Source organism: Mauremys reevesii, linkage group 8 (assembly GCF_016161935.1).
Source record: "Mauremys reevesii isolate NIE-2019 linkage group 8, ASM1616193v1, whole genome shotgun sequence".
Lineage (NCBI taxonomy): Eukaryota > Metazoa > Chordata > Testudines > Geoemydidae > Mauremys > Mauremys reevesii.
Window position 1 is genome coordinate 17,664,719 of NC_052630.1, and position 12,267 is coordinate 17,676,985.

Sequence of the window (12,267 nt, forward strand, 5' to 3'; positions counted from 1 at the left end):
ACCTACCCTTGCACAAATGAAATGCTGTCAATCATTGCTGCAGTCTTGAGACTTAAACTCACTGGAAAGTTAATCAGAAAAAAAAGGACTTGAGCTCAAACTCTGCCTGACAACAACACATTTGTCTCAAATTCAGAGATTCTAAGGCAAGACAAGATCATCTAGTCTGACCTGTATAGCACAGACCACAGAACTTCCCCAGATTCCCAGATCAGATCTTGTAAAGAAACATCCAGTCTTGATCTAAGGCCTGGTCTACACTGGGGGGGAATCGATCTAAGATACGCAGCTTCAGCTACGAGAATAGTGTAGCTGAAGTCGACGTTTCTTAGATCGACTTAGAATCACTTTGCGTCCTTGCGGCACTGGATCGATGGCAGCTGCTCCCCCGTCAACTTTGCTTCCGCCTCTCGCTGAGCTGCAGTTCAGCAGTCAACGGGAATCAATTTATCCTGTGTACACGCAATAAATCAATCCCCGATAGATTGATTGCTACCTGCCAATCTGGCAGGTAGTGTAGACATACCCTTAAAAATGGTCAGTGATGGAAAATCCACCATGACCCTTGGTTAAATTGTGCCAATGTTTAATTATTCTCACAGTTGAAAGCTTACACCTTATTTCCAGTCTGAATTTGTCTATCTTCAACTTCCAGCCATTGGATTGTGTTATACTGTTGTCTGCTAGATTGAAAATTTATTATATATTTGTTCCCCATGTAGGTATTTATAGACTGTAATGAAGTTACCCCTTATCTTTCTCTTTGTTAAGCTGTACAACCACAGTCATGTTAAGGTTTGCGCTGGTCTGTGATACCTAATGGGCATTGTCTGGTGCTGAGAAATTCTGAGGCTGCTCCAATGAGTAGGATAGCTCCCATTTCCGAATACTTGGGCTAATTCACAAGGTAGGACCAATGGCTAAATTCACTAGAGCTGGAGAGGTCTGAGGGCAGCATTTAGCAATAGTGAGAAATTCTTTCAACTCTACATTTTGTAATGTACACATAGGAACCAATCACCCTGTTAAGATACAATGCTATTCTATTAATTCTTCTTGAATTTATGACTATCTTGATGATCATTATCAGCACAGCTTTATAAAAGTGTCCCTTCACTGCTACTTAACTAGAAGAAATGTCGTCTTTGAATTTTCAGGGGGCTGAAGATAATGATTTTTGGATCTAAGTAAGGCAAACCAACTTCACTTTTTATTTATTCACAGTTGAAAACAAACTGACATTGACAACTCTTATGCTTTATAAGTGCTTTACAAAATGGGCATGAAACATTTTCATTGAAGGGAGAAATCCTGTCTAGCTTAAAACAAGGTGCCTAAATATACCTTCATCTCTATAATGCACATTCAGAAAGAAGGGATTTTTTTTTGGTTCTGAAAGACAACTCTGGCCTGTTAGCAAACCTCACCTACCTTTTCAGACCTCAGTGCATGTTTGAAGTTGTCTCATAAAAAATATTTCTGAAAATATTTCAGCTGCAGCAGTCAAATTCTGCATTGTCACTCCACGCAACTATATTGAATTCCACAGAAGTCATTGCAGCACTTAAACCAGAAAATTCAAAAAGGGAAATAATCTGCACTGTATGTATTTTGTAAATACTAATGTTTTACCTTTCTGACGTTTAGACAGATGCTGAAATTCAGCTCACCAGTTTGTCCTTGCTTGTTAAGAACTACTTCGTTAGGTTTGTGTCAGTTCTCCTTATTTCTGGTCTCTGAATTCAGCGACTCTCAAACTCCAGTTTGGCTACTGATGTGCAAAACATCAGTATTTCAGAGAAGACACTTTACCAAAATCTTTGAGTCAGAACTATAAATGCATTGCCCTCATATACATATATACACACATACACACACCCCAATATTGTGGGTGAGGTGATACCTTTTACAGGACCAACTTCTGTTGGTGAAAGAGACAAGCTTTGGAGTTTACACAGAGCTCTTCAAGTCTGCAATATCCAGGGACCAACAGGGCTACAATAATACTGCAAGTATGAATATTGTAACAGATTAGGAAACCAAACATTTAATGAGCACAGGAAAGGGTAAGAATTTCATCAAAGTAACATTATTTGCATGTCTTCTGTATCCGCTTAAGCACACTGGTAAGTAACAAAACTATACTGACAAGACCCTTCCTCTGGTTAAAACTTTTGTAGCTTTCTAATCTCCGACCACCTTACTGATCACAGCCTGCTGTCTCTTGCTCTTCGTGCTCCCAAGGAATAGGGTCATTGTCTTGAGCATCGGGGGCTGCTTCTCGGTCATGCCAGAATTGCTCTACGTCTGGAAAGACGGGCATCTCCTTCTTTTCCAGGCTTTCTAAGGCCTGAGGGGCAGCTGGGAGTTCTTTCTCTTGCTCAGCAATCACTGGCTCTGGAGAAGGGACCGAATCGGGGAGAACCTCAGAGTTAGCAGCCGGGAGTTCCTCGTTGTCTGTGGCAGGGAGAGCCTTTTTCAGGGTCAGCCTTTTCCACAAGCCCTTAAAGCCCTCCCTGAATTCCTCAGACATCACCAGGAAGATGAGAGGGTTGGCTGAAGAGATGGTGAACATAAGGGCTTGGGTCAGAGCCAGGAAGCCTTCGGGGGGAGAAGGCCCTGCTGGATTTAGGTGCCAAACCCACAGCCAGGATATCCATTCCGGCAGCCACATCACGGCCAAGGTGACAGTGACGCTCAGCAGCATGATTGTAAGGCGCCTGGATCTGATCTGGTTCCTCAGGTTCTGGGTCTTGGTCCCCCTGCGCTGGCACCTGCCATAAGCGCGCCAGAAATAAAGGAAGGCGCAGAGCAGGGGCGCGCAGAACACGAGCAGGGGGTAGAGCTTGACAAAGGCAGCCATGAACTCCCGGGCGGGGGCTGGCACGGCCACGAGGCAGGCGGGCGAGCCCGCCGCGAGCTCCCGAAGGGCGCTGAAGAGCCAGAGCGGCAGGGAGCTCACCAGGGCCACCAGCCACGTGGCCAGCAGCACCGCGCAGATCGTGCGGGTCTCAATACTCACTTGCTTGGCCGGGTTGCTGGCGTACATGAAGCAAGCCTTGGCCACCACGGCGGTCGTCAGGCTCTTGGCGGCCATGCACGTGTGGAGGAACCCGTCGGAGGTTTTGCAGACGAACCAGCCCAGGGTCCAGGCGCCGCGGGAGTAAGCGGCTGCCCGCAGGGGCGCGGCGAAGAGCAGGAGGAGCAGATCCGCCAGGCTGAGGTTGAGGATCAGGGAGTGGATCAGGGAGGGTTTCCCGCGCCTGGCGTTGTAGAGCAGGATGCCGATGACACACGCGTTCCCCGCCAAGCCCGCCAGGCAGATGACGCCCAGCAAAGCGGGGATCACCGCCTTCCACTCCCGCGAGTCGTGGGGCTGAGAGCCGCCCGCGAAATGCACCTGCGGAGCCAGGGAGCTGTTCATGGTGCTGCAGCCGGGGGCCGGGAGCTTCTCCCGCGGGAGTCACGCCGGGGACCAGCCGGGCGCCAAGCGGGCTCACGCCCCTGCTGCCCGCCCAGTCTTTCACCCGCTGATGTGACCTGGCAGCCGCCGGAGCGCAGCACGGTCAGGAAGCCGAGGCTGGCCCGCCGGGCCCAGCGCTATATACCTGCCGCGGCCGGGACTGACACGCCCCGACGGGAGCACATTGGCCGCGGCTCAGTAGCGCCTGGACCCCCGCCGGGCGGCGCCACTGAAGCGCCGCCCCGCCCCAGAAGGCGGGAACCGGGCTGCCAGGGAGCCCCTCGGCGGGACGGCCGCTGGCTGTGCCCCTGGGCTAGCAGAGCGGGCGCGGAGGGTGCCCGCAGCTCATCCTGGCAGCCCCACGTTCCCCGCCCCAGACCTGGCCCCGGAGGACGTTTGAACTCAGCCCCCGGCTGGCGGAGCTCCCGCAGTCCGGCCGGCCGCGGGGCTGGGCCACGGCAAGGCTCGCTGCAGCCGCGAGGGACGGGCTAGAAATGAGCGGAGCGTTGTCGCCTTGCAGCGGCCCCCGGCTTAAGCCCCCTCCCTCCCCCCCAGCTCAGGCTGCTGCCAGAGAAGAGTTAACATGTGAATAGCAGTTCGGTAACACAAGCCGCGCGAGGCACATATCGCGCCTCGGGAAACTGAGTCTCCTCAGTGGTGCCGCCGAGAGGCGACGTCCGGCTAGCTGAAGTGCTCCAGGGTGGGGGAAGCTGGGGGCAGGCAGTTTTAGCCTTGCTGTAACCAGCGCTCCGCGTTTACACTGCCCCGTTCCAGCCTCCCCGCGTAACCTCCAGCAGTGAGGTATGTAGCGAACTGACTCGAATTGAGCCGCGGCTGTACAGCTCCAAGAAGGACGCTTTCTAAGGTACATCGCTATGAAGCGTGACAAGAAAGCTACACCTGCACAGGGAAGTGTCTCAATGCTTTAGCAAACCAGCCCCATTTCATTTCCATGTATTGGTCTGAGTCAATAAATACTAGCTACACATTATTACCTGTCATGCAATCTAAAGGCACCTAAAGCACATTCACCAGTCCTCAAAACAGGGATGCTATTGCCACTCCCCTGCTTGTCTTTGTTAGATGCTGATTGGTTGATTAGTCCATTATTATTTACAGTTTGTTTTACCTTTTAGACTGTTGATCAGATTAGTCCCTCTCACAGATAACTGAGCAGCTCTTTGGGCCCCAGCATGCTCCTGTTGTGTTCAGTGGCACAGACTGCAGCCCAAATATGATTATAAAATAATGTTTACATCAGATACAGCTGAGGTAATTAGTTTCAGTACAATGGCCTTATCCTCCTTAATTACTTCCTTTACTTCTTACTAGTCCAACAGAGCTGCCAGTTCTCTCACAGGCTTCCTGCTACTGCTATACTTTAGATAATATCTTATTTGTTTGTAGGTGCTTCACTCTGCTCTTCAGATTCCGCCTCCCTGTGCTATTTCCATCTTGCCTTTTAAATATCATAGTTTATGCTTCATTCCATTGGCTTCACTAGGAATTCCATTTACTGAAGGACTGGGTGGTAACCTCTTGTTCATGTGACTCTATTAAGGTTGCTTGAGTAGCCTCCAGGCTGAGTGTAAGGATTTTAACCTCCTTACTTTTGAATGTAGGGTCCTTATGACTGGCATCGTCCCTCACTCTTCCAAGCTTCTGCTTTTTAAAAATCACCCTTTCGAAAGGTTAGTACCAAGGTGCTAGTTTGGTTGCTATTATTTAGTGTCTCAACCATTGCTACCTCTTCAATCAGCTTCTGGGTAACAAAGCTCTAAGTTGATATTAGCCTCGTCACTGTGTGCTCTAGTTAGAGACAATCATTTAAGGTACTGAGAAATGGCTCCCCTAACCTATGACATTGACCAAGCAGTTGAAGCCATCCATTTTATTAGCACATTGATAGTGCACCTAATTTTATGTAACACATTAGACTTTCTCCCCAGTTTTCTTTTCCAGGGCTGTGGACATGGGCACTGTAAAAAATGTAAAGCAATAAACACACATACACTGTCATCAGTGGGCAGAGGCAACTGCCTCCGCTCTTCAGCTACCAATGTAGTTCTCCTGACTGCAGCCCCAGTAAACAGGAAAAAATCTCCCTGCAAAGGTATGCCCCGAGGTTGCCTAACCTGAGCTCTGACGGCCCATGAGTAGGAGTAAATTTCATAGTCATGATGCTTTTACTTGTTTTAGCAAGTCCCCATGAGTTGTTCAGCCCTACACACTGACAGCATCCCAACTGTACCAACAGGGCATCAGTAAGAGGCAAATTCTAACACAGCCATGTTCAGCGATTTTCAAACTTTTGTACTGGTGGTCCCTTTCACATAGCAAGCCTCTGAGTGTGACACCCCCCCCCCCGTTATGAATTAAAAACAGTTTTTAATAGAGTTAACACCATTATAACTGCTCAAGGCAAAGCAGGGTAGGGATAAAAGCTGATAGGGATAGATCACTGGTTTGTGTATTGGCCTGCTAAAACTAGGGCTGCAAGTTCAATTCTTGAGGGGCCCACTTAGGGATGTGGGGCAAAAATCAGTACTTGGTCCTGCTAGTGAAGGCAAGGGGCTGGACTCCATGACTTTTTGGGGTCCCTTCCAGTTCTATGAGATAGGATAGGTATATCTTGTGACCCCCAGTTTGAGAACCCGTCTTAGACTATTTAAGGTTTTATATATTGTATCTAGCAAATTGAACTGCATTCTCTGTTCTAATTATATTCCTGCTTGGGTAGGATACTTGCCTACATCAGAAGCTGGTTGTAAATCTTAATTAATGCCTGTAAATCACTTCAGAATCCTCAAATGAAAGGCTTACATGCAAAGGAAAAAGTCTTATTTTTCTTAATCGCATCATTACTGTATCTTCAACTGGCTTTTGAATTGGTGAAGATCTTAATTATATTTCTTCTAAATTGTTTTCAGCTGTCTCAAGCCCCAGCTAACTTTCCCATGGAGCCAAGCAACTGGCAAATTTTCTGCCAGTGGTGAGTGTAAGTTTGCATTTGCTTTACTTGTGCTACATTTTTTCTACCCATTGGGCGTGCTTTATCAAGGGTATAAAGTCTGATGGAACATTGTCTAACAGTGAGGTAGCAGCAAAGAGTCCTGTGGCACCTTATAGACTAAAAGATGTTTTGGAGCATGAGCTTCGTTGGATGCATACACTGTTACTTAACAGTGAGATGTGCACGGTATAAATGAAATAATAAAGATACATAGCTCTTATAGAGCATTTTTCACAAGCAGATCTCAAAGCACTTTACGAAGGTCCCTACTCTGATGAGTTTACAATTGATACTAGACTTTATAGAGAAAGGGATGACAATAAACAGTGGTGAAGGGCACATGGGAGGATGAAGGTCACAGCAATGAAAGATCATGAAATATGCTTGAAGTTAGTTTTATGTCAGATCCCAGATAAAAAAGAAAGAAAGAAAAAAAAAGCTTAGGCTGTCTAACTCTATGATCTAGCAGAAGTCTCTTAATTTTTTTATGCCTCAGTTTTCCCAACATAAAAGAGGAATAATACATACATGCCAGATTTTTTTTGAAAGACAAGGTAGAGGAAGCAGTATCTTTTTTGGGATCAACTTCTGTTGGTGAGAGAGAGAGAGGCTTTTCCAATTAAATATATTACCTCACACACCTTGTCTCTCTGATATCTTGGGACAGACAAAGCTACAACAAAAATGCAGATTTTTTTGAAGAACTTTGAAACCCTTGGATGAAAGGCACGTGTGTTATAAATACAAAGTATTATTGCTCTTATTATAACAATTTTTTTTAAATTCTGGCATACCAGTTTATCACTTAGCTGTTTCTGAATTTTAAAGGGTGGGTTTCACAAAACAAAACAAAGAGCTCAGGAAAATAAACATTCCATTGCTGGTTTTTTTTGTTGTTGTTGTGGTTGCAGTTTTGGAGTAATTTCAGTTTGGCTCTGAATTAAACTTCATTATTAAATAGGAAAATAAAGGTACAGAAAATAAAACTTTGATCAACGCTGTCCCCATTAAATTAATAGGTTTGGAAGTTGTTGCCTTAATGCTGCTGAGGTGTGTTCATAGTCACCCCTCAGCCTTTCCTGGTTACACCCAGAGATGGATTCTTTTTGTTTGTGATCCAGACAAAAGCTAAAGTGAATTGTCTGTTTATTATTCAGTTTCTGCTGTCCAGCTGGAATTACAGATGAGCCACTTCTTTAGGTGACAATGGAAATTATTCTTATTGCAATGTATTATTATTTGTAGAATTAAGTTCTTACTACAAAGTCTAGGTAGCACTAGCTGCTACTCATTCCTGTATGTCCTTGCTAGAGTTGATGATTGATCTCCTGTGATGAAGGCAACACGAACTTGTGAAGGCAGTGTGGTCTGGCAGATAGAGCACAGGTCCCTGGGTTGTGGTCTCAGCTCTGCTACTGATGTACTGCATGATCTTAGGCAAGCCAATTAGGGCTAGATCCACAAAGGGACTTGGGTGCCGCAATGCTTAGCATTGCTATATCTAACTCTTGGGCACCGTGCCAGGCAATGGAATTCACAGTCCTTAGTTAGGTGCCCAAACTCCCCATGCATCTATGAGAGAGTTAAGTGACTAAGAAAAGGACTTATAGAAGCCAGCAAGCTGAGTGGGGGAGCCACTCCTGGAGTTAGGACTGACACAATTATGCCAGCAAAAAAATTTTAAATGTCAGCCAGGCCTGAGACTCCCAAGAATCAAATAGCTAGCAGATGGTAAGGCTTCTAATTGATATACATTATTTTAGATGCAAAAAGTTGATCCACAAATCCATCCGGCATCTGAAAGAAACAGAAAAGATTTTATAGAATGACAAATGTCATCTTAAGAGCCAAGTAAATGATTCTCAATCATTTGTTCAACAATTTTGGCCTTTTTTTCCTCTGTGCAATTTGTTGATGAACAGAGTGCAAATTCCTTCAACAAACAGTTCTTGCCCTGCATATTGTTTCCATTAAATATTGTCAATATCATAACTGCGAACACAATTCGTAATTCACAGTATAACTGATGCTACCAATTTATATAATTTAAAACTAACTTCACTAACCACAGCCCTGATCCTGTAACTGGATCAGCATGGGCAGAACTTTGGAGTCCTATTGATTAATGATAGATCCAAAGGGCTTTGCACGAGAGGATGGGTCCACACACATGAAGCTTCTTGCAGGGTTAGTTGCAAAGACAGCATGTCTCTTCCATGGCATTGTTTGTAATTCACAATTTATATTGTTTTGGTTAGTTAGAAACATCAGCCAATTAGGAAGCAGAAAAATATCACATGGACTTTATTAATAATCTACATAAATTGCAAATTTTATAGATGAATCTACAATTTGAAGCTTGGTTTTGGGGAGACGAAAGCTATAATTTCCAAGTATCAGAGCTGGAAAAGCTCAAGAGTTTAAATATTTACAGAAAGTGATCTCAAAAGGGTAACAAATACAATTGTAATGAATTTCACTTTTAAATTTGAATACACATTCACAGAATTTTTTTCCCCTGGTTCAATCACTCCGACTTATCTCAAGCCTGATCCCAAGTCATTGAATCAATAGAAAAATTTCTACTGATTTCAATGGGATTTGGATTGGGCCTCTGATCCTTGACTGCGCCAGAGGAAAGATACAATTTCATCATGTCCTACGCAGATGACCTGGATCACCAACTCCCCTTCCGCCTCCCACAGCTTCAGAGATTATAAGACAAATAACCAAATAATTATGAAACACTCTCACGCAAGGGTATCTGTTAATTCAAAAGCTTGCATGAGCCATCTGTCAGGTTTTAACATCTACATTACCATGAATCTATTTCAAAACATCTGAGGAGCAGAGGAAGAAGCAGCGTTGTGAACATAAAATGGTCTCTGTACAAAGAGAACATTTGAAATCTCGATGCTTTTCCTTGTGCAAGATGACTGACAAAAATATCAGCTTTGCAGGCTGTGTCTAGTAATGTTAGCATCTCAAAACAAAAGAATAACTATGCATCAGACATGGTGAACTGTGATTTTTGGAGGCATAATTTCCAGTGGAGTTATATATTTTCATAGCAAGGATGGTCTTGTGGTTAAAGCATTGGATGGGGACTCAAGTGATCTTGTTTCAGCTCCCAGGTCCCCCACAGATTCACTATATGATTGCAGGCAAATTACTTCATCTGCTTGCACCTCAGTTCCACAGCTGTAAAATGGAGATAATATTTCCTAACCTTGCAAGGGTGCTATGAGGATATATTCATTAATGCTTGTGAGAAGTTCACATACTCTGACATAGGGACCATAGAAGTAGATAGACAGACCTGTGTTATGCAGTAGTCCATCATAATGATCACACTGGCCCTGAAATCTGTGAAACCACCCAGTATTCTGATGCAGGATCTGTTTGTAATTTGCACTGTGGATCCTTTTCCAGTTTTTATAAAAGCCTTATATTCAGGTTGCCAATTTTCAGTCTTCTTTTTTCCTCCTTAACTCTGCTATTTTTTGATTGCTTGACCAGGCACTGTTCCCTTCTCTATCTCCATTCTTCCTTTTTTACGATTCAGCTGTAAGCAACCTTTTTGAAATAGTAGACTATTGCTGTTATGTAACTTTCATTGCAGACCATAGTAATTGGGCCAAGTTCCCCAGGTTATAAAAGTAGAGCTGGGTGACATTTGTTGCATGTAACTTTTTTCCAGTAATGAATGGACACTGAAATATTTTACAAATTTGCTTTGATGTCAACAAATAGTTTTGGGCAGAAAAAGACAAATAAACAAACCCAAAAATATCAACATATTTTGTTTTGATATTTTTAAAATGAAATGTTTTGAAAAGTCACTTTGAATTGAAAGATCATTTCAAAATTTCCTTACATCTTATTTAAAAAACAATAATAAACATTTTAAAATGGTCAGACTTGAAACAAAACATTGGCCAGAATTGAAACAAAACAAAACTTTCCCGACTTCTTAATTAGCCAAAACATTAAAAAAAATTGGTTTTGGTTTGACCCCAAATGTGTTTTCCCCCAGAATTGCCAGACACCTGATTGGCTGTTTGCCAGCTCCATATAAAAGGTTCTGAATTCTAAGAGAACCATAATTCTGTGTTTACAAACCTCAGGCGAGCCATTGAGTTGAAATCGTCCAAACCGAGTGGTCTTCTGTTATCAAATGTTTCCACTAGATGGTGCAGCATCTTCGTGGATCAAAGGGCAAAAAGGAGACTGAAAAGTATCAACAAGAGGAGCTTCCATTCTCCATTTTATTCCATAATCCCATCATCAGTGGCAGTTTCTGTGGAGAAGGTAAGGGCAAAGTCTGCTGTCTTTGGCAGAGGTAGTTCCTGTCAAGCAGGGCTGAGCACACCAGAGGGGCAGTGTGGGAAGATTCTTTTCAGATGCTTTGTTACTAAAGTTCCAAGGTGCAGTACGAAAATATATATAAATGAGTCAATGAAAAAAGAGAAGCTCTGAGACCTATACACGGAATTGCTGTAATATCACATGCCTGAAATCCTGACAGAATTTATTACATTAGGAGAACAATAGGATCATTTGGAAAAGCTGGACACAAGACTATTACTAGGCTCTGCTCCTTATGGATTATTGAAGGAAGCCAGACAAAAAAGGAAAAGGGGGAATGAAATTCCAATTTAAACCCACACTCATCCTAACGTGGAGAACAGGGATGGAACTTAATTACAGCAGGACTCAGCATTTGTCCACTATCTGGTGAGATGCTCTGCTGTTTTAGCCTCCATTTGCACCCATTGTTTGGCTTCAGATGCTCACCTTAGTAGCTGTGGCCTTGATCCACAAAGGTATTTAGGCTTCTAATTTCCTCTGAATTCCATGGAAGTTAGGAGCCTAAATACTTTTGTGGATATGGGCCTGTATGTCTTAGCGCCTGATAAGGGGTACAAATCAAGCATCCAGCATATAGTCAAGAGAAAGAAATGAGGCAAATTGTCCCCACAAACAGGGAGGCTCCAGTTGGAAAAGGAGTTATGGAGCTAATGGGTTTTGGAGCTTTTGGTCCCTCAAGGGAAACCAACACAGTCCAGGATAAATCAGTAGATACCAAATGAAGGGTTCTAAAGTAGTCTAAGGGCAGGCTGACACTGCAGTGTAAGCCCAGAGTTAATAGAACTTGAATTAGCAGAACCTGACTTTCTTAAGCTATGGCTTAAAAGATGGCTGCTCTAGCCCTTTGTTCATGGTGCAGTGTGAGAAAACATGAGTGTTGAGAAGACAAAGAAAGTTGGCCCTTGAGACTGTGGAATACTTTTGGTGGACTCATAGGGCATGCCTACACTGCAGTTAAGCACCTATAACTGGCCTGTGTCAGCTGACTTGGGCTTTCAGGGCTCAGGCTACGGGAATGTTTCATTTTGGCTTAGACCTTTGGGCTCAGACTGGAGCCTGAGTTCTGGTACCCCAGAACCTGTGCTCCAGCCTAAGCCTGAATGTCTGTACTGCAGTTAAGCAGCCCCGTAGCCTGAGCCCTGCCAGCCGAAGTCAGCTGACACGAGCCAGTCACAAGTGCTTAATGGCAGTGACATACCTTTTCTGGTCTGGAGAGCACTGAGCTGCTGCTTACTATAAGTCTGAGGCCATTTCTGCCACAGCTCTCAGCAGAGGTCAGCATATGCGCCCAGCGTGTTCTTTCATTCTGAAAAACTTCCATGAGACAAACAAAGGTTTCAAGGCATAATTGAAACCTGAGGGCCAGATCCTCTCAGGGTCACCTCAGTTCAGCTCTTTTGTGCCATTCTTTTCAAATGTC

The 12,267-nt window shown here is 44.2% G+C and overlaps 1 protein-coding gene and 1 long non-coding RNA gene across 2 annotated transcripts; one reads left to right on the plus strand and one right to left on the minus strand.

Moving 5' to 3' along the window:
• Nucleotides 1-2,031: 2,031 nt before the first annotated feature.
• On the minus strand, nucleotides 2,032-3,557 carry GPR151 (G protein-coupled receptor 151). Its single transcript, XM_039485657.1, has one exon. It carries the CDS (start codon nucleotides 3,422-3,424, stop codon nucleotides 2,201-2,203), a length of 1,224 nt encoding a protein of 407 aa, XP_039341591.1. The 5' UTR covers nucleotides 3,425-3,557; the 3' UTR covers nucleotides 2,032-2,200.
• A 615-nt stretch (nucleotides 3,558-4,172) lies between these two features.
• Nucleotides 4,173-10,737, plus strand: LOC120371010. Its single transcript, XR_005584103.1, has 3 exons — nucleotides 4,173-4,328; nucleotides 6,394-6,461; nucleotides 10,667-10,737. It is a non-coding gene; the product is annotated as an uncharacterized LOC120371010 (long non-coding RNA).
• Nucleotides 10,738-12,267: the final 1,530 nt, after the last annotated feature.